At 37.5% G+C, this 25344-nt stretch overlaps 1 protein-coding gene across 1 annotated transcript; it reads right to left on the bottom strand.

Annotated features, from left to right (window-relative positions):
• Nucleotides 1-1818: 1818 nt before the first annotated feature.
• LOC131394455 (olfactory receptor 7G1-like) lies at nucleotides 1819-3197 on the bottom strand. The gene has a single exon (XM_058525827.1). The coding sequence runs from the start codon at nucleotides 2856-2858 to the stop codon at nucleotides 1920-1922; it is 939 nt and encodes a 312-aa protein (XP_058381810.1). The 5' UTR covers nucleotides 2859-3197; the 3' UTR covers nucleotides 1819-1919.
• Nucleotides 3198-25344: the final 22147 nt, after the last annotated feature.

Raw genomic sequence — 25344 nt, 5'->3', positions numbered from 1 at the left:
ATATTTACTCACGTTCTTCTAATATGAAAGTCATGGATCTCAGACTTCAGAGATCATCAGAATCTCACAAAATGCTTATTAAAAAGTCTCATCCCTCGCATGTCTCCCCAGGGGTTCAACGTTAGTAGTTCTTGCTGGAGGACAAGGATATCTCCTTTGTATGAACAAAGGTCTAAGTGATTCACCTCTGCAGCTGTTCTGTGGACATCAATGGAAGAAGCTATGCATTAGAAGATACCTCAAGTGCTGGGAAAGGAGTTGTTTCCTAGCTGTGATGCTGAAAATAAAACCGGCCTCAAACTCCACTGATGAACAGAACAGAAAGCTCTCCAGCAACTCTTTTGATTCTCATTTGAGACCTCCATTGTTTTTACCCCCTCACCTTCAGAGATGATTCTAACTCATGGCCCTGCTTTTTTACGCTTGTTGGAGAAGTGATTTTCCTAACCCTGCCACCTTCCCTTTTCTCCTCTCTTGTCTCACACTGAATACCTCCTTGTCAAAGGAAAACAGTTCTCCACAGAATAACTTTTGTCATAAGCACATAAAAAAGTTTTACATTAGAGCCATATGACTGCACACAATCCTCTATGACATCAATGATACAATTAATTTTATTGAAGTATGTTTCTCTGTGTGGACTCCACCAGAGATGTGTAAGAAACACAGCCATACAAGACGACTAAGGGGAGAAGTGAAAACTCAGATACGTTCTCACAAATAGATCAATAAGGTTTCAAAGCAAATAAGATGCCAGAAGATTACCAACCTTTTTTCTACCTACATAATTATTCATTTTATTATATTTTCCAGACCAGAAAAGCAGCTGATAAATATAACAATAAAAGAAAACAAACCCAACTGGTGAAGAAAGTGGTAAAAATGTTGGAGTTCAACAGGATTACAAGACTTAAGAATATAGGCAAGATATGGAACACAATGATAGCAGTTAAATTTTATTGAGTACTTACTAGGTGCCAGGCATTGTCCTAAGTGTTTGTAGTGCTTATAGGGGTGGATTTCCCAGCAGAAGTTTCACTCCATATGGTCAGTCTAAGTTTCTTGTTGTAATCATTTTCCCCACACCAAGAATTAAACTAAGTAGATGGCATATGATCCTATTCTCAGTGATGAGATTAAAGTTGATGTCTTATGGATGATGCCATGGAAATGTCTGTTATAAATAGATCCTCTATTAATAGTAGGCTCAGGGAAGGTCAGTCAGTTTTCTGTCTCCAGGAATCATATCTAGATATGATTGATGCCTGCATCTGTTGCAGCTACTGGGTTCATGAGGGGACACATCCCTAACTGAAGCCACTTCATGGAGGGCTGAATGAATCCCTACTCTCTCACTCCTGTACATTCCCTACCTCTCAAGTCCTTGTAATGGAAGATAACTCTCTTTACTGTTTGAGCATATTAGAGTCAGGATTTCTTTCTCTTATTAGAAACTAAGGCTGCCTCAATGATCAAGTTCAAATATCTCAAAATCATTTCAAACCACTGAGATAATCTAATCACGGTGATTTTACAGATGATGAAGCTGAGTGTTGTGGATGATAATATTGCCCTGCATAGGTACAATTTACCACTGACCATTCTCAGCAATTACTGAAGTAAGGTATGAAAGATGAGCCACCATGTCTCACAAGAGGCTTAAGTCTGGGATGCAGTTCACATGGTGCTATCCATGGGATCAGGCAGAATCTAGTCTCTGCTATGACCACAACCCTGTTTAATTCCTAATGTGTCCAACATCACAAAGCTAGACAAAGAGCAATTCAGGTTTCACCCTCAGTTAAAATGCACTTTATTTAAGAAGAACTTGGTGATGGAGGAGTCAGGTGTTCTGGCTCAACAGTATTCCTTTCACTTTGACTCATTCTAAAGAACCCAGCCCAAATCAGGTGACACAATCACAGAAAAGAAGGTGTCCTACCAATGAGCCTCCTCAAGGCTCCCTTCATGTCCCTGTTCCTCAGGCTGTAGATGAAGGGATTCATCACAGGAGTAACTACCGTGTACATCATTGAAGCCACTGCCATTTTCCTGGAAGAGTTTGTCACTGCAGAACTAATGTACACTCCAAAAGCTGTCCCATAGAACAAGGTAACAACTGAGAGGTGAGACCCACAAGTGGAAAAAGCTTTATACTTTCCGCCTGAAGATGACATTCTCAAAATAGAGGAAACAATTTGAATATAAGAGAAAACTATTCCAGAAAGAGGAACACCACCAAATATGCTAGCTGCAAAATATATCAGGATGTTATTGATGAGGGTATCAGAACATGCAAGCTTGATGAGCTGAACAACTTGACAAAAGAAGAGTGGGATTTCCAGTTCATTGCAGAAGGACAGTCGCAACACCATCAGACTGTGGAGCAGGGCATCCACAATGCTAATGAACAGTGAGAGTAGAATCAGCAGTCCACAGAGTCGGGGATTCATGATAACTCTGTACCTCAGAGGGTGACAAATGGCCACATAGCGATCATAGGCCATTACTGCAAGGAGAAAATTTTCCCAAAGAACAAAAGTCAGGACAAAGCAGATCTGGCTGAGGCAGCCTGCATAAGTGATGCTCTGATTCTGTGCTTGGGTGTTTGCCAGGATCTTCGGGACCATGGTTGTGCTTAAACAGATGTCAGTAAAGGAGAGATTGGAGAGAAAGAAATACATGGGTGTGTGGAGGTGGGAGTCAGAGATGACAGCCAGGACAATGAGCAGGTTTCCCAGGACGGTGACGAAGTACATGGACAGGAACAGGCTGAAGAGTATGGTCTCCAGCTCTTGATCCTCTGTCAGTCTCAAGAGAAGAAATTCTGAAACATCTGTTTGGTTTCTGGGTCCCATGTTGTTGATGAATCTGATGGGAGAGATGTGGTCCTTAGACCAGGAGCAAGAGTATCATCTGAGGCAAACACCTTCTGGGAAGAGAAGGAGTCAAATGGAGGGATGCCTTCTGTATGCGTGTAATTTTGTTATTTTGAAAACAGACCGCAAGGTAATAAAGCAATATGTCAATATTTATTAACTCTGGAAAGGGTTAAGGAAGGATCATTTTAAATATTACACTGTCTATGCTGTTCATATTATTTTAAACATTTTGTAATTTTCTTAGGAGAAACAGATAGTCCAGGGAGGCAGTCTGATGATGCTATCTGGATCTGCACTTCCTTTTCCAGAGACCTCACAGCCTGGAAAAAGAGATAATACAAATGTGTGTTAAAAACCCAGAATTGGAAGATACGGTGAAACTGACCAAGCCTCTTCCCTGAGACCACTGTAAGAATTAAGTAAATGCCAGTGAATTTTATAACAATCACCATGTTTGTAGATGAGGATATTCCTGCTGAGGAGGAAAATGTTCTTTGCCATGGCAGAGAGAGTACAAGACTAGCAGAACGAGGGTTGTTTTAGAATCAGAGGACAGATACCTAAGGGAGTATGTCAAGAAGATAGAAGACAGGCAGGAGGCAAATGGATGTCTTGGTTCTAATCATCTGATGCATGTATGCTCCTCAGAGTTTCCCCTGGATGAACTTGCAGTAAAACAACTATCCTCATTAGCAAACATTAGCTAAGGAATATTAGGTTACCTGGACGACATCACCGTGGAATGATGCTGGACATTCCTCCTATATATTGAATGATAGAGACTGAAGCTGTATCCTTAGAAGACGAGAGGGACTGAAGGAAGCCCTGGGGTCCTGGACGAGAAGTATCATGGCTGGAAGGAAACTCATGTGTGTTGTTTCTTTACTGGGTAAAGGCTGTTGAATGAGGTGGTCACACACAGGCTCTTTGAAGTCTTTGTATCCCTTGAGGATCAATATCCAAAGCTCCTCATTAGCCAATTTTATTATCATTCTGAACCCAGAGCTATGCAAATCCTTAAAGATAGACTGTAGAGTGGGACAATTCAGGATGGTTGATTCCCTGATGCTACAAGGCCAGGTTTTCACCATTCACTTCTCCACCTGTTTCTGCTCACATCTATTGCATAGACCTTGCAAATGTGGACCCATTACGCTGCTCTAATTGGATTCCAGTATTATTTTTTTAGGTACAACCAATGACATATCTATGTAATCAATGATATCAGGAAGCTGGATTATAATTGCATGTATATATTTTTCAGCTATAAGGAGGAATAAAATTCTGATACATGGATGAAACTTGAAAACATTATGCTAACTGAAATAAAATGAAAAAGGACAAATATTGTATGATTTCAGTTATAAGGTACTTAGAATAGATCAATTCATAAAGACAGAAAGTAGAATGGTGGTTAACAGGGGAACGTGAGAGAAGGATTAATTTTGAGTGTGCTAGAATACATTAACTGTTGTTTATGTCTGTACTGAGTAATAAATCACACTGATATTGATGGGATGAGCAAGGTCACGTTGGGAAATATTTCATGGGAAGTTTATTTGCCCTACTTTTTTCTTCTTCTTATATTGAAAGAACAATTCTGAATTTTCATTCTTGAGTCATTTGTTTTAGTGGCTTATTTTTAAATGCTTGAATTACCTTTTAGATTTTGCTTGCTTTCTTTTTTTTCCTGATAGTTATTTTTATTTTTTATTGCAGTCACATTGGTTTATAACATTGTATAAATTTCAAGTGTACATAATTATACTTCTATTTCTGCATAAATTACATTATATTCACCACTCAAATACTAATTACAATCCGTCACTACACACATGTGCCTAATCATCCCTTTTGCCCTCCTCCCTCCCCCCTTCCCCTCTGATAACCACCAATCCAATCTCTGTCTCTATGTGTTTGTTTGTTGTTGTTTTTATCTTCTACTTATGAGTGAGATCATATTGTATCTGACCTTCTCCCTCTGACCTATTTCACTTTGCCTAATACCCTCAAGGTCCATCCATGTTATCACAAATGGCTGGATTTCATCATTTCTTATGGCTGAGTAGTATTCCATTGTGTATATATACCACATCTTTAGCCATTCGTCCCTTGATGGGCACTTAGGTTGCTTCCAAGTCTTGGCTATTGTAAATAATGCTGCAATGAACACAGGGGTGGGTGTATCTTTATGCATTGGTATTTTCATGTTCTTAGATAAATATCCAGCTTTGGGATAGCTGGATCATATGCTAGTCCTATCCTTAATTTTTTGAGGAGTCTCCATACTGTCTTCCATAGTGGCTGCACCAGTTTGCACTCCTACCAGCAGTGTATGAGAGTTCCCTTCTTTCCACATCGTCTCCAACACTTGTTGTTTCCTGTCTTGTTAATTATAGCCATTCTGATGGGCGTGAGGTGATATCTCATTGTAGTTTTGATTTGCATTTCCCTGATAGTTAGTGATGTTGAACATCTTTTCATGTGCATGTTGGCCATCTGTATATCTTATTTGGAGAAACGTCTGTTCAGGTCTTTTGCCCATTTTTTAATTGGGTTGTTAGTTTTTTTGTTGTTGAGATGCATGTATTCTTTATATAGTTTAGAGATTAACCCTTTATCAGATGTATGGTTTGCAAATATCTTCTCCCAATTGTTAGGTTGTCTTTTCATTTTGTTGACGATTTCCTTTGCTGTGTAGAAGCTTTTTAGTTTGATGTAGTCACATTTGTTTATTTTTTCTATTGTTTCTCTTGCCTGGTCGGACATGGTGCTGAAAAATATGTTGCTGGCACCAATGTCGAAGAGCGTACTTCTTATGTTTTCTTCTAGAAGTTTCATAGTTGCAGGACTTACATTCAAGTCTTTAATACATTTTCAGTTAATTTTTGTGTATAGTGTAAGATAATGGTCTACTTTCATTTTTTTTCATGTGGCTGTCCAGTTTTCCCAACATCATTTGTTGAAGAGACTTTCGTTTCTCCATTGTATGTTCTTGACTCCTCTGTGGAAAATTATCTGACCATAGATGTGTGGGTTTATTTCTGGGCTCTCAATCCTATTCCATTGATCTGTGCGTCTGTTTTTGTGCCAGTACTGTGCTGTTTGGGTTACTATAGCTTTGTAGTATATTTTGAAATCAGGGAGTGTGATATCTCCAGCTTTGTCCTTTTTTCTCAGAATTCCTTTGGCTATTTGGGGTCTTTTGTACAACAAGCTCTCGGGCAACTTGTGGGTCAGCTAAGCAAGCCACCTGGATTCTCTGCAGCCTGGTGAGTGGGTCCACCTCTGTGGGGCAGGGTGTGCACGAGTAGTGGGTGGAGAGTGTGGGGCATTGGTGGAGTGAGAGGGGCTCCTGCCTTGGAGTGACTGGGTCCTCTCCAGGGGGTCAGGGAGCATGCACAGGGCAGGAATGTATTGATTGTGTGTGTGGCCCTGTGGGCGGTGGGGCTTATCAGCTACAGAAGACTTGTGCTTCACAAAGAGCCACATAGGGGATCGGCCCCACCTTCCAAAGCCTGAAATGATTGAGTGCTCCCATGCCTGATGCCAGCCCCACCCAGCTGCAGTCCTCAGAGAGCTGACAAGAGACTTATGGGCCTGAGGCTTATAGCAATTGTAAGCCCCTGAGCCTAACAACCAGCCACGCTGGGGGCCTAGTCACTTAATAGAAAAATTGCAACAGGAATGTGCTGTTAGACCTTGCAGCCAACTGTGCTGGGGCTCCCCACACCTGATAAAGAGACTGAAGGGCCCACAATAACTACACTGAGCTGAGCATTACAACCAATCGGGCAGGAGAACAGCTCAGACTCCCCGGGCATCTGCAGCAAGAGCAGCCCTGCCACAACAGAAGGACAAATGTAGGTCACACAGGGGTCACTCCTGGAACATTTGGAACTGAGGGAAGCACACTGCAAGGGCTTGTAAGGCATCACTTATTTAAGGTCACCTTCCCAAGATCAGGAGATGTAGCTGACCTACCTAGTACATACACACAAGCACAGGGAAAGAGGCAAAATGAGGAGGCAAAGGAATACATTCCAAGAAATGGAACAGGACAAAATCCCATAAAAGGAGCTAAATGAAACAGATATGAGCAACCTACCTGACAGAGAGTTCAAACAAAGAGTCATAAGGATGTGCTTACTTTCTTAAGAAATACTTAACTCCCCTGAGGTCATAAAAATATTTTCATATATTGCTTTCTTGTTAATCATTTTGACTTTTGTTTTTAACACTTTGGTACATTGAAACGATTTTTGTTTGTTTTTGATCTAGAAAGCAAGATATTATTTATAAATTTTAATTCCTTTTTTTGAGAGATTTTATTTTGTTGTGGTAAAATATATATAACATAAAATTTACCATTTCAACCATTTTAAGTGAGCAGTTCCATAGCATTAAGAACATTCACAATGTTGTGTGATCATCACCTCTATCCATTTCCTGAACTTTTTCATCATCCCAAATAGAAACTCTGTACCCATCAAACAATAACTCAGCATTTCATTCTCTCCTCAGAGCTTTCAGAAGGAACCCACACTTTGACTTCAGCCCAATGTAGCAGTTTTCAGACTTCTGACCTCTGAGACTATCAGAGAATACATTTGTGTTGTTTTATGCTACTAAGTTTGTAGTAATGTGTTACAATGACAACAGGACACTAATATAGGACACATGTCCCAATTCAGGCTGAGGATAAAAACAACAGCTTCTGGATGTCTCCTTGTAAAGATTATGACTGCATTGCAAAGAGACCCAAGGAGAGGCAGTCAGTTTTCTATTTCTGATTATTGTGTCTGAAGTGTCCCTACAGTGCTGCACACATTGGTGACCATCAGGAGAACAGCTTTAGGAAGAAGCCAACACATGGTAGAATAAAATGCAGCCCTGTGGTTCTGTGCCTGGACCTATTCAGTATCTCAAGCAATTGTTAGGAAAGATGATATTGTTTTTATTGTTAGACTCTATTGACATCAAGACTTTTGCATTATTACTGCATTATTTGCTGAAGGCATGCATCCTCACTGATAGAGTTGAAGTATCTCAAATATTCCCAAAATGTAAACTAATATAATTATGCCAATTTTATAGATGAGGAAACTGAGCTTAGAGAGTTGGAATAAATTGTCAAAGGCCACATGGCTGTGGTTTAGCAGAAGTAGGATTCAAACCCAGCTGGTCTGATTCCAAAATTCTCACCCTTAACCATTTGATCTCTGGTTACATGTATTTTAAAAAGTTGGTCACGCTTTCTGGATCACTCATGATGTATTTCTCTCTGTCACATTCATGCAGGGTAAGCCCAAAACAATTGACATATCAATGGAAAGATGATATTCTAGAGGTGAATTTCCTCAAAGACCCTGTCATGTCTTTGTTCCTTAGACTATAGATAAAGGGGCTCAACATAGGGGTGACCACCGTGTCCATCACTGAGAATATTGTACTCTTTCTGAAGGAGTGAGTAGCTGCAGAACTAAGGTACACCCCAAAACTTGTCCCATAGAACAAGGAAGAAAATTGTGCAGACCCTAGAGATCAATGCAACACCACTAAACGAAAAATACATATATGCATTATGGGAGTCCGAGAAGGAGAAGAGAAGAAGAAGGAGATTAAAAGGATATTTGAAGGATAATTGTCAAAAATTTCCCTAATATGGTGAAAGTAATGAACCTACAAAAGTAAGACGCTCCATGAACTCCAAGGAGAATAACTCAAAGACAGTAAAGCTAAGACACATTATCATCAAACTGACAAAGCTAAAGGGAAAGGAAGAATCTTGAGAGGCACCCATCACGTACAAAAACTTAAAAGGAAATCAATTCATCACATAAAAGACATCCTTAATAAGATTAACAATGTATTTCCCATCTGATCCCTGAAGGCAAGAGGATACTGGGATAATATATTTAAAGTGCTGAAAGAAAAAAATTCTCAACCAAGAATTTTATATCTGATGAGGGAGAGATAAAACATTCTCAAATAAACAAAGCTGAAGGAGTTCATTAACACTAAGCTCCTCTATGAAAATTTCTAAGGGATTCCCTCAGGTTGAAATGAAAAAACACTAGACAGTAATTCAATGCCGTATGAAAAAAATAAAGATTTCTGGTAAAGATAAGTGTGTAGTCAAATAAAAGTGTCAGTATTTTATTTTTTGTTTACAACTCCACATTTATTTCCTATTGGACTTTTAAAAAGTGTAAAAAAATTTAAATCTATGCTATTCTCAACAATGTATAAACATTTAATTTGTGACAGTAGCAACATAAAGAAGAAAGAACTGACCCATATAAAAGCAGGAGTTTTGCATGCTGTTGAAGTAAAAGTGGTATGAATTCAAACTACATTGTTAAATTTAATATCCGTGGTAACCAGAAGAAAATTATCTGGATATATTCAAATAGGCAATGAGAACAAAATCCAAAATGTTCACAACAAAAAATAAAACAGTAATGGAGGATATGAAAAACAAACAACAAAAAGAAAGGTATTAGACACACAGAAAATAAATTTTTAAATGGAAGAATTAAGTATATCCTTATCAGGAGGTACTTTAGAGGTAAGTGAATAAAATGTTCCAATCAAAAGGAAGAAATTGGAAGAGAGATAAAAGAAACATGATGTGAATATATGATGTTTACAAGAGACTCACTATAAATCCACAAATGCAAATAGATTATATATTAAAGGATAGAAATTATACTCCAGGCAAATAGTTACCAAAAGAGAGCTAATATCCGAAAATATAGATTTTAGGCCAAATCTGTTAAAATGGACAGATAGAAAATAGGTAGACTGGTAGATAGAGAACAGATAAAAATGTCAATAGTCAAGATGATATAACAATTATAAACATATATACACCAAACAACATAACCTCAAAGTACATGAAGCAAACATGAAAAAAGTGAAGTTAGAAATATTGTTTCTACAATAATACTTGGAGACTTCAATACAAACCTTTCTACAATGGATAGTACCCCTGTATTGATCAAAAAGAGATAGAGAACTTGAAACTAGTATAAGTGAACAAAACTTAGCAGACATATATAAACATTTCATTTAACAACAGCAGAAGATACAATCTTCTCCAGTGCACGTGGAACATTCTCCAGGATAGACTGTATGTTAGGCCACAAACCAAGTCTCAATGAATTTAAAAAGATTGAAATCAAAGTGTCTTTTGTGACCACAATATTATGAAGCTAGAAATCAATAAGAGAAGGATACCTGGAAAATACACAAATATGTGGAAATCCAACAACACTCTACTGAAAAACCAGTGGTATCTTACAGATGAGTTTCCTCATGGCTGTTTTCACGTCCCTGTACCTCAGGCATTAGACAAAGGGGTTCAGCATTTGAGTGACACTAGTGTATTCATTGTAGCCACTGCAGTGCTTCTGGTAGAGTTAGCAAGAGCAGAACTAATGTACACCCCAAACCTATCCCATAGAAAAAGGACACAACTGAGATGTGAGACCCAAAGATGGGAAAACCTTTATACTTTCCACCCACTGATGGCATTCTCAAAACAGAGGAGACAATTTGAGTATAAGAGAAAATTATTCCACACACAGGAATACCACCAAATACAGTAATTGCAAAATATGTCGGGTGTTATTGATGAGGGTATCAGAACACGCAAGCTTGATGACCTCAACAACTTCACAAAAGAAGAGAGAGATTTCCAGGTTTGTGCAGAAGGTCAGCTGCACCACCATCAGACTGTGGAGGAGGACATCCCCAATGCTAATGAACGGAGAGAAGAGAATCAGCAGTCCACAGGAGCAGGAAATCATGATAACCGTGTGCAAGTGGGCAACAAATGGCCACATAGCAGTCATAGGCCATTACTGCAAGACGAAAATTTTCCAAACTAGCAAAAACCAGGTCAAAGTAAATCTGTATAAGGCAGCCTATATAAGTGATGCTCTGATTCTGTGCTTGGATATTCATGAGCACCTTTGGGATCATGGTTGTGCTTAAACAGATGTCACTAAAGGACAGATGGGAAACAATGAAGTACATGGGTGTGTGGAGGTGGGAGTCAGAGAAAACAGTCAGGACGATGAGTAAGTTTCCCAGGATGGTGACCAGGTACATCGACAGGAACAGAATGAAGAGGAGAGGCTGCACTTCTGGATCATCTGTCAATCCCAGGAGAAGGAATTCTGGAGCGTCTGCGTGATTTCTGGGTTCCATGTTATTGATGAGTCTGATGGAAAAGATGAGATGAAAAGAAATAAAATGAATGGTTCCTGGATAAGCAGCAGAAGCTTCAACTGGGAACTTGTTAGAAATGAATAATTGGGGCTGGCCCCGTGACTTAGCGGTTAAGTGTGAGCGCTCCACTACTGGGGGCCGGGTTTGGATCCCGCGCACTGACGCACCGCTTCTCCGGCCATGCTGAGGCTGTGTCCCACATACAGCAACTAGAAGGATGTGCAACTGTGACATGCAGCTATCTACTGGGGCTTTGGGGAATAAAAAAAGGAGAAGGATTGGCAATAGATGTTAGCTCAGAGCCGGTCTTCCTCAGCAAAAGAAAAAAAAAGAAAGAAAGAAATGAATAATTGTGGTACTGCTCCAGACTTACTGCTGATGAACTCTGTGGTGACAACCAGCAATCTAAGTTTTAACAAGCACTCCAGATGAATTTGATATTTGCTAAAGTTTGAGAACAAGTGCTTAAAATAAAGGGGAAGAAAACTCTATATTATGAAGCCAAGAGAATATTCAAAACTTTCCCTCTGCTAATTTATCACTCCATCATCATCTGTCAGTATTCTTCTTCCCTCTACTTGATTACTTGACCTTATTTTTATTGATTACCAACTCTGTTTCCCACTTTGTGCCCAGTGCTGAGACTGAAACGAAGAATAAGACGTGGTATTTCCTTCAGAAATGTTTCTTGCCTCAAACAAACAGAAAGATAAGAATGAAGTTAGCAAACCTCCGTGTACAGTATGGTCCCCAAACTTTGGCATTCCTCAGAATCACTTGAAGGGCTTGTGAAATTACAGATGAGTTAGATCACACTTTAACTCCATTTATCTAGGGGGAAACAGGAGAGAAGAGGTTACATCTTGGATACAAAGTGCATAGATCATGACAGAGACTAGGGCTGAGATCAGATCATCTGACTGCGGAACTGACTCACTTGAATAATCTCTGTTAATGCCTCTGGATAGAACAGAATTAGCACTCCAAAACCATCACTCAGATTTGATAATTCCCCTTTAAAATTGAAATATTTCATCCTGAACAATGCTCCAAATCTTTTCGCTTCTCTACAAGGTATGTCCACTTCTATCCATGAAGTACTGTGTGGCAGGTGCATGGCATCCATCCAAGTGTATGCTCTGTACCTAAGCAAAGATTAGAAAATGCTGCCTATAAACTTGAAGTTAGTAAGACTCTCCCATGGAAATGCTACTCAATTGCACTAGCAATGGATTCTAAGATATGCTGGAAAACTATGAAAAAGAGAGTTTCTGTCTCATCCTAAGGGAATTTCTCCCCCTAAGGTGATAAGTGACATATCATTAAACAAAAAAAAGAAAAAGACAAATGAGAGAAAGAATGAAATGCGTAGGATTCTGAGAAAACAGATGAAAATAGCCTCAATTTTTTGTCCTTGGAAAACACAGACTTACAAGATAAGACTGACTTATGTGATACTTATAAGATAATCAACTGTCCTAAAATAATTGTCTCTGTAAAGCAGTGGTCCTCCTTCTTGAGGGGAAAAAGAAGTGGCCATGACAGCCATTATCATTTATATTTACTTGTATTCAAACACACTGAATTAAATCCAGCAAGCACTGACTTTGAGAATGAGGAAAATTCCTTAATTATTTTTGAGCAATCATTACTTGTAATTTTAAGAAGCCTGATGTCCTCATTTGCACAATGGGAACAGTCATAAAAACTTATGGGGATGTTGCAATGATGAGAAAATGAATGGAGGAAAAGCATCCAGCACAGAAGTCAGTATATGGGACCCTTGTCCTGACGTTTCCTATTGTAGATTTTTTTATCTGCCATCAACAACAGCTCCTGGTATGTTTCTCTCCTCAGAAGAAAGCAATGGGGTAGTGCAAGTTGAGGAAAGAATATAGAAAGAGAGCACATCCCTAGATGATAACTGCAAATTTCACGGAAGAATTTCTGAGCTGAAACTCCAACTGAGAACCTTTATCATGCAGAAATGGAATGAAGGAAATAGCAATGATATCAATATTCATTTGAAATGAACATCTGATGAAATATATAGCAATTAAAATGAATTAAATAATTTTTGTGTGACAAAAAGTCTACCACGTGAGAAAATTTTAAATATTTATGATCCTACATTGATATGTTTATTTTTACTATGGATTATTCAAGTGAAACAAAAGTACAGAGTAACAATGAAGAGCTTGGTGCCTATCGGTCAAATTTATCAAATTCATACATTTCACTATTCTCATTGTGGGGGTTTTTATTGCAATAAATAATACAGGTACATGTGAAACACCCACATGTATTTGAACAATCTTGATTCTTTTTCTTCTCTAGGGGAAACCACTACGTGAACTTCATATATGTCGTGCCCCTTCAACTTTTACTGTAATTGGTATTATTGTTCCATAAACAACTGCATTGTTTCAGATTCTTTAAGCTTTATATAAGCTGAACCATGCTATACATATCATTTACAATTGACATTTTATGTAATTTATTTTTTGATTAATGTTGATGTATTTAGTGCTGCATCATTAATTTTAATCAGCAGAGAGTATTCCACTATATTATTACATCATGTTTTATTTCTCTGTTCCCAAACTCATAAGTATTATGGTTAATGTCTTTTATCCTATGTTTACGAATACACATACAATATAAAGTCATGCATGGTGGATACTATCACATTCCAGATGATGTTTTTTCTAGAAAGGAGAGATCAAGAACTGAGGGGGATGCAAAAGAAGTATCTTCTACACGCATTTTGTTTTGCTACTTTATAAAAAAGACCTAAAGCTCATATAGCAAAATGTCAGCATTTGTTAATTCTGGAATGAGTTGAAGGTTGGTTATGTTTTTTTTTTTTCCTGAATGTACTATTTCTGCTGTTTTTATTTAAAATACATGGTAATTTCATAAAGAGAAACAAGTGTACTAGGGAGTCAGCCTGCTACATCTCACTCTGTCTCCACTTTCTCCCCAACGTCCTCATAGCCCAGCAGGGATAACACAAAATCATTTCTGTACAACAGTATATCAAGAACCAGGAACAGAATGAATTGAAAAGCTGACCAAACCCCTTCCACATGATCCCACAAAAGTTCAAGTAAATGTCAGAAATGTTTATAACAGTCATCATGTTTGAGAAGGAGCAGATTTCTGCTCAGGAGGAAAATGAGTTCTGCCAATTTTGAGAGAAATTAGGAGACCAACAGATTGAGAACTGGCTGAGTATTAGTGCAAAGGTACATGGGAACTTGTCAACAAGAAGACAGTTAGGCTGAAGTCCCATGGGACACCTGGTTCTGATCATTTCATGCATGTGCCCTCCTCATTTCTTCTCAAAGATGAATTCATAGTAAAACACCTGCCCTCATTACCAAAGCATTAACTAACTTGAAGATACCTGACTGGCATCACTGTAGAATGATGCTTCACATGTCACTTGGATATTGAAGACAGAAGATATATCTTCAGGAAGGGCACAGAGACCAAGTCAGGCAATGGGCTCCAGGTCCAGAAAGATCATCCCTGGATGGAGCCTGAGGTGTGCTTCTTCCTGACAAAACAAGGGCTGTTGAATGAGATTGTAAGAGGCTGACTCTTTACGGTCTTTATGTCCCTGGAGGATCAATATCCAAAGCTCCTCGTTAAACAAATATTTTTAATGTCATTCTGATCCATGGGCACTGGAAATCCTTAAATACCAAGAGAGTAGAAGAGAGAGATTCATGATAGCTTATCCCTGACCTTGTGAGGCCAGGTGTACACCATCCAGTTGTCTCCACCTGTTTATGTTCACCTCTATTTCACATATCTTGCACACATGTACACACACTCCTTTGCTAATGAATTCTAGCCTCTTTCTTTAACTTACAAAGGCATCTCTATCTCATTGATATTAGGAAGCCCGAATCCAATTTTAAGTGTGAAAACATAGTTTATACATTGGGTTTAAATAATCTAGTGATAAATATAGCTAAGATGTAAAATTCAAACACTTAGACGTATTTCATTTTTAGAGTCATTGAATGTTTTCTGTACCTTAAGATCTGTTCTCTATATTTTAACCCACAGAATCTGATCTATTCTCTGTGATCAGTTGTGACTATGATCAATAGAGATCACATAACCACCTTTTCCAGTTCATAAACGCTCTTTCTAATTCATAACCACTTGGTTTCCAATTTCCACACAATAGATTCAATGTATATTTTGCTTCCCTTTGGGGGACTTCTGATTAAATTATCGTTATTTTAAATTGTGTTGTGTTAAAATAAAATGTCACTGAAAGTCAGTAGTGCTCAATTATACCCGTAAGTCAGAGGAAGACAAGTATTGTACGACTTCACTTAAACATGGAATCTAAAATAGTCAAACTCATAGAAATAGAGAGCAGAATGAAGGTTGCAGGAGGTGAGGGGTGGAGAAAATGGAGAGATGTTGGTCCAAGGGTACAAATTTTCAGTTATAAGATGAATAAGTTCTAGGGATCTAATATACAGCATGGTGATTGTAGTTAACAATACTTTCTTTAGTACTTGAAAATTTCTTACATGTAGCAAATCATCACATTATATACCTTACACTTACACAATGTTATATGTCAATTATATCTCAATTAAGCTGGGGAAAAAGCATAATACCAACACCTACAGTATCTGCAATATTCTATTCCAATAATGTTCTCCTGGGGCGGGCCCACTGGCATAGTGGTTAAGTTCGCACACTCCGCTTTGGGTGGCCCAGGGTTCACAGGTTCGGATCCCAGGCGGGGACTGACGCACCACTTGTCAAGCCATGCTGTGGCAGCGACCCATATAAAGTAGAGGAATGTGGGCACAGATGTATCCCAGGGCCAATCTTCCTCAGCAAAAAGAGGAGGATTGGCAATGGGTGTTAGCTTGTGGCTAATTTTCCTCACAAAAACACAAAAAGCAACAACAAAAAAAACCCAAAGATGTTCTCCTTCTCCCCCAAGAAGTTTCCAACATTCTGATTATTAAAGTCAGTATTTCCCAGATTTTCTTGGTAGTTTCTCTACTCTGCCAAATCTGAAAAATTATAACTTACTTTTGCTGGGTTTTGATCTTTAAAAAATTAAATTAAAAGGTATATGTTCTCTTTGATCTTCCTTATCTCATTCAGTAAAACACTTGGAAATTCAAAAAAATAGCAGACGAATATTTGGCTGCAGAAGAGGAGAAGAATGATATGATGATGGGAGCAGAGATTGGTGTACTGTGCTTTGAAGATGGAGGAAGGGCCACATGACAGAAATGCTAGTGGGCCAGTAGAAGCTGGAAAAGCAAGGAATGAGAATTTCTCAGACCTGGAAATTCCTTGATATTAGCCCAGTGAAATATTCTGACATCAGACTTCTCACTTCCACAACTGTCAAAGAATAAATTTGTGTTGTTAAAAAAAATTGTTAGGATAGGCCCTAAATCCAAATGACTTGTGTCTTTAATATAAGTTGTTATAGGAGTCCTTTTATGCCTGCACTGAATAATAAAATCAAGTCATTATGGATCAGTGGTCTAGGCCACATTTGAAAGCACTTTATTGGAAGTTTATTTGTCCTTCCGTATTTCTTCTTGTTATATTGAGAGAAAAATTCTGAATTTTTATTCTTGAGTCATTTGTTTTGGTGACTTATTGATTGGTTGACTATTTTTATTTTTAAAAGTTGTGGTAAAATAAGAAAAAATGTAATTTACCATTTACCTTTTTAAATTGTGCAGATCAGTGCATTGAGTACATTCACATTTATTGTGGTTAATTATCACCATCCATACATAAAACTTGTCAACTCACAAACTTGAAATCTGCACCTGCTAAACAGGAACAATCTATTCCTTCCAGCCCTCAGACTCTGGCAACCTCATTTTAATTTCTGCGACTGTGAATTTGAGTCTTCTAGGAACCCCACATGAATAGAATCATACATTATTTCTCCTTTTGTGACTGGCTTATTTCACATACCAGAATACCTTCACAGTTCATCCCATGTTGTAGCATGTATCAGAATTTCCTTTCTTTTTCTATTTAATTATTTTATTGAGGTAATATTGGCTTATAACATAGTGTAAATTTCAGGTGGCAATGTTATGTATCGGTTTCTGTATAGACTGCATCGTGTTCATCACCAATAGTCTAGTTTTTAATCCATACACATGTGACCCTTTACCCCTTTCTCCCTCCTCTCATCCACTTCTCCTCTGGTAACCACTAATCTGTTTACCTTACCCATGTGGTTTTTTATCTTCCATGTGTAAGCGAAATCATACGACGTTTGTCTTTCTCTGTCTGGCTTATTTTGCTTAGCATAATACCTTCAAGGTCCATCCATGTTGTTGCAAATGGCATGACTTTGTATTTTTTATGGCTGAGTAGTATTCCATTGCATATATACACCACATCTTTATCCATTCTCCCATTGATGTGCACTTGGATTGCTTCTATGTCTTGGCAATTGTGAATAATGCTGCAATGAACATAGGAATGCATAAATCTCTTTGAATTGTTGGTTTCATGTTCTTGAGATAAATATCCAGTAGTGGGATAGCTGGATCTTATGGTATTTCTATTCTCAGTTTGTTGAGAAATCTCCATAATGTTTTCCGTATTGGCTGCACTCGTTTACATTATCACCAGCAGTGTATGAGGGTTCCCTTTTCTCCACATCCTCTCAACATTTATTATTTCTTGTCTTGTTAATTACAGCCATTTTGCTGGTGTGAGGTGATATCTCATTGTAGTTTTAATTTGCATTTCCCTAATAATTAGCGATGTTGAACAGCTGTTCATGTGCCTGTTGGCCATCTGTATATCTTCTTTGGAAAAATATCTATTCATATCCTCTTCCCATTTTTTGATTGGGTTGTTTGCTTTTTTTATGTTGATTTGTATGAGGTTTTTACATATTTTGGAAATTAACGCCTTGTTGGATATATGATTTACAAATATTTTCTCCCAGTTCGTGGATTGTCTTTTCCTTTTGTCATGGATTCCTACACCTTGCAGAAGCTGTTTAGCCTGCCATAGTCCCATTTGTTTATTTTTTTCTTTTGTTTCACTTGCCTGAGTAGACACGATATTCAAAAGGATACTACTAAAACTTTTCTTTTTAAGGCTGAATAATATTCCATTGTATGTATATACCATGATTTCTTTACCCCTTTATCAGTCAATGGACACTGGGTTTGCTTCCACCCTGTGACTATCATGAATAATGCTGCTCCGAACCATGGGTGTACAAATTACTGTTCGAGTCCTTGCTTCATTTATTTTGAGAGTATACCCAGAAGTGGAATTACTAGGTTATATTATAATTCTATTTTTAATTGTTTGAGGAAACACGACATTGATTCAATAGCAGCCACACTTTTATGTTCCTGCCAACAGTGCACAAGGGTGCCAATTTCTCCAAATCATTGAGAACAATTTTTAACTTTTTTATATAGCAGCCATCTTAATGCATATCAGTTGGTATCTCACTGTGGTTTTGATTTGCATTTCCTTGATGATTAGTGATGGTAAGTATGTTTCCAGGTGCTTATTGGCGATTTGTATATCTTCTCTGGAGAAAGTCTGTGCAAGTCTTTTCCCCATTTTTAATCATGTTTTTTGTTGTTGTTTTTTATTTTTGAGTTGTGGGAGTTCATTATGTTTTCAGGATATTAATCCATTATCATCTTATTTTCAAGTGGTTGAATTTTTCACTCTTTTAATTTTGTAGTGTAATTACTTAATCTTATTTAAGGAATGATTACTCTCCAAGATCATAGGAATATTTTCCTATATTCTTTTCAAAACATTTCATTATTTTATCTTTTACATTTAAAGCTTTGGTACTTTGGAATGATTTTTGAGTATGCTCAAATATATAAATATAATATAAAATCAAATTTTATTTTTTCTGTTATGGATACAATAATTTCAGAACTGTTTCCTCAATGGTACCATCCTTTCTCTGCAATGTCACGTTGTCATAAAAAAAGTGTCCAATGCCTCCTCTGTCCTAAAAAAATCTTCATACAGATGACGGTTTTACTGGTACTATTTTTCTATCTGTTATAAAACCATACCATTTTAGTTACTACTGCTCCACAATACATCTTGTAAGGCAAATGATCCACTTTGATCTTATTTGCCATCAAGTCAAATATTCTTTCTCCACTGCTCTTTCTTATAAATTTCAAAATCAGCTTCTCAAATACAATAAAATCCCAGGATTTATCTTACATTTATAAAACTATTTGAGGAAAATTGACATCTCTATAATATTGTGTATATCTATCCAAAATTAGAGCAGCACCTGCATTTTTTAAGTCTTCTTTACTGTCCTTCAGTAAAATATCATAGATTTTTCCATTATGTGTTTTCAAATATTTTATTAGAATTTTTTCCAAGTATTTATCCAATGATCTGGTTAAAGTTATCTTTTACAAATCACACATTCTAAATAAATTTTTCTTTGTAAAGACATGCAATTGATGTTTGTATAGGATTTTTTTTTAAAGATTTTATTTATTTAATTTTCCCCCCAAAGCCCCAGTAGATAGTTGTATGTCATACCTGCACATCCTTCTAGTTGCTGTATGTGGGACGTGGCCTCAGCATGGCCAGAGAAGCGGTGTGTTGGAGTGCACCCGGGATCCGAACCCAGGCCGCCAGCATCGGAGTGCGCGCACTTAACCGCTAAGCCACGGGGCCGGCCCTATATAGGATTTTGATTTCAGCAAATTTGCTACACTCTGTTGTTCTCTCTAATAAATTGTCCATAGATTCTCTAGAATTCTCTATATAGATGTTAATTTCACCTACTAATTGTGACAGGTGTATTTCTTCTCAATGACTCAAATCTACACTATGTTGTTTGAAAGAAATAGTGTCATTTAGCATCTGTTATATTCTTCTTGATTTTAAAGAGAATATTTTGAATATTTGACCATTTAGTATTTCATTTACTGTAGATTATGTCTGAAATACTCCTTTTTGAGTTACGGTGGTTTCTTCTGTTCTTACTCCACTATTTTTATTATCATGGAAGGATGCTGCATTTATTTAAATGCTTTTTCTCCATCTATTGAAAATGATGATATATTTTACTCTTACTCTTTAAATGTGTTAAATTATATTTGAGTTCTAATACACACATTTATTTATTCATTCATTCATTCAATGAAGATTAATTGAAGGCACATTATTATCAAACCCTGTTGTAGATGTTGATGATGAAACTGTACAGACAGAAATCCTTGTGACAAGATTTTAAAAACTCCACCACACATGGGCTACCCTGTATCTGCCTTTTTCAGTAGGCTTTTGTATAATCAGCCTGACACTACCTGGCTGATCTCTTCTTTACTATTCCTTCCATCGTTCATTCCATATCATCCGTGCTGGCCTCCTGATGTTCTATATATTCATTGTGGTGATTCTTTGTCACATGATTATTTTTCTTCCTATTTATAATTTGATTTGTAGATTCCATTTGGATGGAAAGGATTTTTTCTTTCTCTCTTTTCACCTATAAGTTCGCTCTTCCTTATCTAGCAGGTTTATATGTGCCCTTACCAATCTAGTCCTAAATTTAGTTTCCTGACTCCTGCTGCTTGGATATATTGTGAATATCACAAATCCAGTCACCATGCCAGCGGGTAACTTGGTTCAGTTCTTCTATGGGGCTCTTCTGAAACTTTCATCTGTTCCAAGTTCACACTCATAGGCTCATGCAGTGTCCACAACTCTTGTGTTCACCCACATTTCTCAAATGCTGAAGCTCCATTTTTGTCTTTGACTTTACCCACCTAATCTCTTGTAGGACATTTACCTTCCAGGATGCTCATTACCTGGAAAGAATAACTTCTTCCTTATAGAAGTAAATCCATAGAAGCCTTGGCTTTAGTCCACTCACCTTTTATGTTTGAGTTATTTTTGAAGTACGTGGAAAGCTTTCTATTGTTTTATGAGACTAGCTATATCTTTTTCTATCTTTTCTATTTTAACGTGTTGAAGCGAATGGGTGACATTCAAATGTCATCTTGTCGCATGTTGGTTTCAAATACTATATCAAGAACCTTATTAATCAAAAAGCAAAGTTCATGTAGAAAAAGTTGATACATGGTAAAATAAACTGATAAATGCATGAACATATTAAATTCTTTAATGATGAAAAGTTTGTGATTAAATATTAAATATTAACCTGTGATTAAACATTAAATCTTCACCTATTAAGTTATGGTTGAAATCGCACTCATTCTACTGAAAGTGTGGAAGAACCAGCATACTATTGCTTTGGCAGTGACATTGTAATTTCTCATAACTCTATTAAAAATCAAGTGCCATAATTTCTTTTTTTTTTTTCTTTTGGTGAGGAAGATCAGCCCTGTGCTAACATCTGCCAATCCTCCTCTTTTTTTTGCTAAAGAAGACTGGCCCTGGGTTAACATCGGTGCCATCTTCCTGCACTTTATATGGGACACTGCCACAGCAAGGCTTGCCAAGCAGTGCGTCGGTGTGTGCCCGGTATCCGAACCAGCTAACCCCGGGCCGCCGCAGCAGAGCACACGCACTTAACCCCTTTGGCCACTGGGCCGGCCCCTCAAGTGTCATCATTTCAACCCACAATCGCCTAATAGGAAGGAAAAATGTACACTGAAACTATTGTGATGAAATTGAAAACGATATTTATAAAATTATGGAGTCCGTCTATATTGATCACAGTCAGAATAGTTTACAGATCATAGATTAGAATCTGCAGTATAAAATATACAGAATGAAGATTAAGGTTCAGGAAACAGTGACTATTAAAAAGGATCATCACTGAGTGTTTGCATTTTACAATAGCTTAGCTCTGTTTATAAATATATTTTTATACCAAAATATATAAACTATATATTCACACTTACAGTTAGAATTCGATTCCCTGATATCATTAATTAGATAGAGGTCCCATTGATTGTACCCCAAAACGAAGGCTGGTATCCAATTAGAGAAGGATGGTGCGTCTATGTGTGCAAGGTATGTGAAATGAGGTGAGAAGAAACAGGTGGAGGGAGCTGGATGGCAAACACCCGGCCTTGCAGAATCAGGGAATTAGCCATCTTGAATTTTTACCTTCTCTAGTCTTGGTCTTTAAGGATTTACACTGTCTTGGGATCCAAAAAACAATAAAAGTGTTTGTCTAATGAGGAGCTTTGGATATTGAACCACCAGGGATACGGAGACTGCAAAGAGTCTGGGAGTTTCCGCCTCACTCAACAGCCCTGCCTAGTCAGGAAGCAACATGTGAGCCACCTCCTGAAGACGATCCCTCTTGCCTAGAAGCCTGGGGATTCACTCATTCCCTCTGCCCTTCTCAGAGACAGATCTTCTCTCTCCATAGTTGAATATCCAGGGAAGATGTCAAGTATCGTCCCACAATGATGCCAGTTAGGTAACCTAAAGTCCCTTAGACAACGCTTTGGGCAGGAAGGGAGGTGTTTCGACATTTTCATTCCTGCATGGCTGTGAAGGGAATCCATTCCTAAGACAATCAATACTAAGTCCTCCATGAGATCCCTGCCTGTATGTCATCATCTTGACATGTTCTTTTGTGCCTTTGCAACAATACTCACACAACTCTCATTCTGCTTGTCTTCTACTCTCTCTATGTAATGGGAGGAACCATCTAGCATTTGAGCTTAAATCCTCCCCTTCACAAACATGATGACTGTTATAAAATTCTCTGACATTTACTTGCATCTTTGTGGTGGTGGAGTGGAGAGATGTTAGTTAGCTTCACCGTATCTTCCCATAAATATTTGTACAGAAAGGCTTTTGTGTTATCTTTGTTGCCTGGCTGTGAGGACTCTGGGGAAGGAAGCGTAGACCTAGACATTCAGAGAAGACTACTTTCTTTGTCCACTTGTTCATCTTTATAAAACTACTGAGTATTTTAAATTACGAGAACAGCATAGATATAGTAATAATAATTTTAAAATAAGACTATCCACCTCTTTCCAGAATCAACAAATACTGACATTCTGCTATAGCAGCTTCAGGCCTTTTTTTTAATAAAGTAACAAAATAGTGTATGTACCAAAGCCTTCTCACCTTCATTCCCCTCATTCCCTACATAGAGGTAACAACAGTGTGATGGTTTCAAACAACAGGCATGGTTTCATATTGTATATATATCTATAAATACATATATATATGTTTTTAAGTATGCTTCCATGTGTGTACATACACGTACATGTTAAATATAATAATATATCTCAGCTAGAAAATGTAGAAATACATCGAGATATAACAATATAGTGGAACACTCTATGGTACTTAAAATAAATGGAGCGAAACTGAATACACGAACATTAATAAAAATATATTGTGTGAAAACCAACTATAAAATGACATGCAGAGTTTGATTATGCTTCTATATGTCTTTTTAAAAAGAAAGAGCAATGCAATTGCTTTTGGAAGAATAATATCAAATTTAAAAAAATAGTTCAGGTGGGTAATGTATATCAAGTTAGTGTAAAGGTTCCCTCAGGTAAGGAAAGATTCAAAATTATACAAATACTTGATGTGGGGAGCTTCAAACATACCTATTATTTATTGCAATGAAAATATCTAAAAAAGGATGGTAAAGAATGTGAATTTGATAATGTCAATGGGTGAGTGACCATTCATTCATTATTATTCTCTACACTTTTTGTGCTTCAACAATCCATAATAAATATAAACACCAATGTAGGTTTAAAAATATTTAAGCACTTCTCATGCTGTAGACTTTATATCAAACAATTTTTTTCTCTTGTAGGTTTTCATTGCTTGTATTGATTCATATATCTATTTTGTTTTATTATTTCATGCATTTCAATTGCTTTATATCCATGCCAAATGAATATAGATATCACTGATATTGTCTTCCTTTCCCCTGTACATAACCAAGATTCCCAGAGGGAAATTCAGCACGTAAACCTACCCCTGAAATTTGCAATTATTTGGCAAGGAGAACTCTCGTTCCTTCCTCTTTCCTCAACTTGCCCCACCAAAATCCGTTCCCTCTTAGAGGAAAAACATGATAGGTATCATTGTTCATGGCAGAAAAATAAACCACAACAGAAAACATCATGTAGATTCCCCAAAAAATTAAGAATAGAACTACCATACAATCCAGCTGTTCCACTGTTGGGTATTTATCCAAAGAACATGAAAACATGAATGTGTAAAGATACATGCACGCCTGTGTTCATTGCAGCATTATTCACAATAGTCAAGACTTGGACGCAACCTCGGTGCCCATCAAGGGACAAATGGATGAACAAGATGTGGTGTGTATATATATATATACATACATACATACACACACACACACACACACACACAATGGAATTCTACTCAGCCATAAAAAATGATGAAATCTGGCCATTTGTGACAACATGGATGGACCTTGAAGGTATTATGCTAAGCAAAATAAGTAGAAGGAGTAAGTAAAATACTGTATGATCTCACTCATAAGTAGAAGATAAAAACAACAACAATCACCAGACAGAGATTGGATTGGCGGTTACCAGAGGGGATGGGGGGAGGGAGGAGGGAGAAAGAGGTGATTAGGCACATGTGTATGGTTACGGATTATAATTAGTCTTTGAGTGGTGAACATGATGTAATCTATACAGAAATTGAAATATAATCTTGTATACCTGAAATTTATATAATTTTATAAACCCATGTTACCACAATTAAAAAAAAAAGAAAAGAAAACATGACTATGAGGTTCCTATATGCTGAGCAATGTGCTGGCTGCTTTAAGCCCATCCATTTCTCCTCATTGCAACAAGCCCACAAAGTTTTAGGGTAGTTCCCAATATACAAACAAGAATACTGGGCTTCACATATAGTTAAAGAGTTTCCCCATTCACAAAGCTTCCCCATTCACAAAGCAAGTGCTGGAGACTGGATTAAATTCAGAGTGTCTGAAGCTAAGTATTAACCAAATGATTGATCCTCTGATAGCCACTTCTGTATCCCTCAGAAGAGGGAGGACCACGACTTGCACAGGGACACACCTGTTAGGATGCCCGGGGCAAGTGTTATCTCACAGGCATCTGTCTTCTGAGGAACAATAAATTCTTATTTTTTCTGTCTTTTTAGGATCCAATGCATTTCATCCTTTCTCCCATTCAGCTGGGATTTTTGTTTGTTTCTTTGATTTTGATCATCTGTC

Source organism: Diceros bicornis, chromosome 30 (assembly GCF_020826845.1).
Source record: "Diceros bicornis minor isolate mBicDic1 chromosome 30, mDicBic1.mat.cur, whole genome shotgun sequence".
Taxonomy (NCBI): domain Eukaryota; kingdom Metazoa; phylum Chordata; class Mammalia; order Perissodactyla; family Rhinocerotidae; genus Diceros; species Diceros bicornis.
The sequence above is the reverse complement of the archived record's forward strand: the minus strand, read 5'-3'. Positions and strand labels throughout refer to the sequence as shown.

Bases quoted from the DNA above. Each gene is read 5' to 3' on its own strand.
- LOC131394455 (XM_058525827.1), bottom strand. From the start codon at position 2,858: ATGGGACCCAGAAACCAAACAGATGTTTCAGAATTTCTTCTCTTGAGA.